General features: G+C 50.5%; 1 protein-coding gene across 5 annotated transcripts in view; it reads left to right on the top strand.

Moving 5' to 3' along the window:
* Positions 1-2,592, top strand: part of LOC103393693 (phosphoinositide 3-kinase regulatory subunit 5-like) — a 29,879-nt gene that overhangs the window by 22,219 nt on the left and 5,068 nt on the right. For 4 of the 5 annotated variants that reach the window (XM_025064438.1, XM_025064436.1, XM_025064437.1 and 1 more), the window contains 7 exons: positions 771-873; positions 1,038-1,138; positions 1,217-1,285; positions 1,440-1,578; positions 1,796-1,865; positions 1,963-2,143; positions 2,221-2,392. In XM_025064438.1, the coding sequence (XP_024920206.1) occupies positions 771-873; positions 1,038-1,138; positions 1,217-1,285; positions 1,440-1,578; positions 1,796-1,865; positions 1,963-2,143; positions 2,221-2,392 (835 nt within the window). Of the gene's footprint in view, positions 1-767; positions 874-1,037; positions 1,139-1,216; positions 1,286-1,439; positions 1,579-1,795; positions 1,866-1,962; positions 2,144-2,220; positions 2,393-2,592 lie in introns of all 5 variants that reach the window. The other variant, XM_025064439.1, reaches the window with a different exon arrangement.

Below are 2,592 nucleotides of genomic sequence, written 5' to 3'. Positions count from 1 at the left end.
GTCAGTCAGTCAGTCGGTCAGTCAGTCAGAAAAAGCACAGGATTTCTAAAATCTCTTTTTTCTGTTTTCTAAATGATGAAGGATTCTTCAGCGTCATGTGATGGATATTTATTCTCCTCTGCCAATATTTACACCAACATCTGTTCTGAGGTCAGTTTGGACGGTGCAGTAGGGCAATAGAATCACAGTAGAACGACTCCTGTCTCCTCAGTGGACAGACTGAACGTTTATATACCAGGTGGTGGTGATGGTGATGAAGGTGACTCCAGTTCTGTCCCAGCTGCTGACAGTCACCACTTCCTTGTACGTGTCACTTCCTTGATCCCGAACTTCCCTTCGTCACAACATGAAGTGAAGTCAGTCGAGACGATGCTTCGACTTCAACCATTAAGATAACTGTAACCTGTTACTAAGTAGTAACAGGAAGTGGTCCTGCAGTCGGACTCCAGTTTGAGTTAGCAGCTGTTTTAAAAAGTGAGGAAGTAGAAGTTGTGGTGAAGTTGGTGACCAGCTGACCTCCGGTCCACGCACACACCCCTGACTCAGTAGCAGTGACAGGAAGTGGAACTGCAGGAGGAGAGCGTGCCTCAGATCCAGTCTGCAGCTCCGAGGCTTCACATCAACAGCACAAACAGGAAGTGTGGAGAAAAACAAAGATGTGAATTTGTTTTCTGGTGCTCAATCATAGGCTCTCCTTTATTTTTCGGACTTCCCGTTGGTTTATTTTTCTGTCTCTGTCTCTGTCTGCGGACGTCGTCGTGCTTCAGTAGACGATGGAGCGGAGCTCATGCACCGAAGATCGGATCCAGCACGTTCTGGAGCGCTGTCTCTCTGACCTGGGCCTCGACGGTCCGGACAAACAGCTGTGGAACGGTAAGAACTCTGACACCAATACAAGTAGATGTCCAACCTCCACAAAGAGTGCACCTCCACTGGGGGGCGCCACAACAGTTGAGGCATGAAAAGTTTGGGGTTGGATGTCACCTACAGAAGAATCTTCATCTCCTATAACTGTGTCTGTACTGCTGCGTCTGTAGCTGGACTCTGCATAAACCGCTGGTGTTTGGAGGAACTGGTGAAGAGAAATTCTCACAACTTCTTGATCCTGCTGCAGAAAATACTGAGGAAAACGAAACAGGTGGAGATGAAAACCGTCCGTCTTTTTCTCTGCTCTCAGAGTCAGAACCTGGGATTCAGTGTTGTCTCTGTGTCCCAGGTGCAGGACCAGTGTCAGTACCACCTGGTGGTCCCCCTCTGTCTGCTCTTCTCCTCAACGCTCCTCACAGTAAGACAATGGACTCCACGTCAATGGGACATGGATTATACAACTTTTCTTTACCTCCTCCTCCTCCTTCTGCTCCTCCTCCTCCTTCTGCTCCTTCTGCTCCTTATTTTTAAAGGCCAACACTGATTGTCTCCCTTCTTCCTTCCTGTCTCAGGCTCCGTACCTGTCTCCAGACTGTCAGGTGGTCTGGGAGGCCTACCTGCTCTTCCATGGTTTCCTCTCCTGGCCTGAACCCTGCGGCTCTGCCAGTAGACGCCTCCTACAGGTCATCCAGCAGGAGCTCAGAGCACCAGGTAGTTTGTGATCAGTGAAGAACTGATGGTTAACGTTCACCCACAGGTGACTTCGTACGACGCCAACGTATGCTAGGCTAGGCTAATCCTGCTAGCACCCACTGACCACCAACCACTGGCCTTTCTTCACTGGTTCATCTTTGAAGACAGGAGGTCAAATGGATGTTATCTGTGCTGCCCTCTAAAGGTAGATGTAAGTATTTATTTATATTTACAGGTATTTCCTTTCAAAGGCTGGTGAGGACAGAACAAGGTGTCTCCTCTGAAGTCCACTCCTCCAGGACCATGTGAGTTCACACCCTGGTCTGCGCTCCTCACCTCAATTCACTCTGTAACAGACCCACTGAGTGTGTGTGTGTGTGTGTGTGTGTGTGTGTCCATTAGCATGGTCCTGTTAGTGAGTCCAGATGAAGACGTCCCTCCTGAGGTCCGGTCTGTGTCCAGGCAGCTGAGCAGCAGCAGCCCGTCCTCCAGCACAGACGTCATGGTCACTCTCCTTCACCACAGCTTCCAGGCTGTTCTGGGCTCAGACCAGGATCTGCAGGGACTTCTGTCCTCCCTGCAGGTGACTGATGGAACTGACGCTGAGTCATTCCTGGTCTGATCCAGTCTTTAAAGAACCCATGACCCATGTTCTTTCAGAGTAAGGAGCCGGAGGAGCTGCAGCTCCTGCTGGATGCTGTGACTGAAAACATGGAGATAGCGGCCTCTACTGGAGACTTCACCACAGCCGTGCAGGGTCTGCAGAATAACATGAAGAGGCTCAGAGAAGGACTGAGATCTTCTGGTCCGGCCCACGGCTGCACAGACTCTGGTAAACACCAAAGGTCCACGGCAGAAACATTCTTCACACACCTGTGGGCTGCACTCCACACTTTGAATCTCTGGTCTGCTCACATTCCAGAGGTGCATCATGGGATTAAGATTTGGTGACATGGTTAGAACGCCACGTTAGAACAGGCGGCTCATTGTGTCTCACTGAAGTGGAGCCCACGACCCAGCCCACGACCCAGC

Source organism: Cynoglossus semilaevis, chromosome 17 (genome assembly GCF_000523025.1).
Source record: "Cynoglossus semilaevis isolate Cse_v1.0 chromosome 17, Cse_v1.0, whole genome shotgun sequence".
Lineage (NCBI taxonomy): Eukaryota > Metazoa > Chordata > Actinopteri > Pleuronectiformes > Cynoglossidae > Cynoglossus > Cynoglossus semilaevis.
This window is presented reverse-complemented; position numbering and strand designations above follow the sequence as displayed.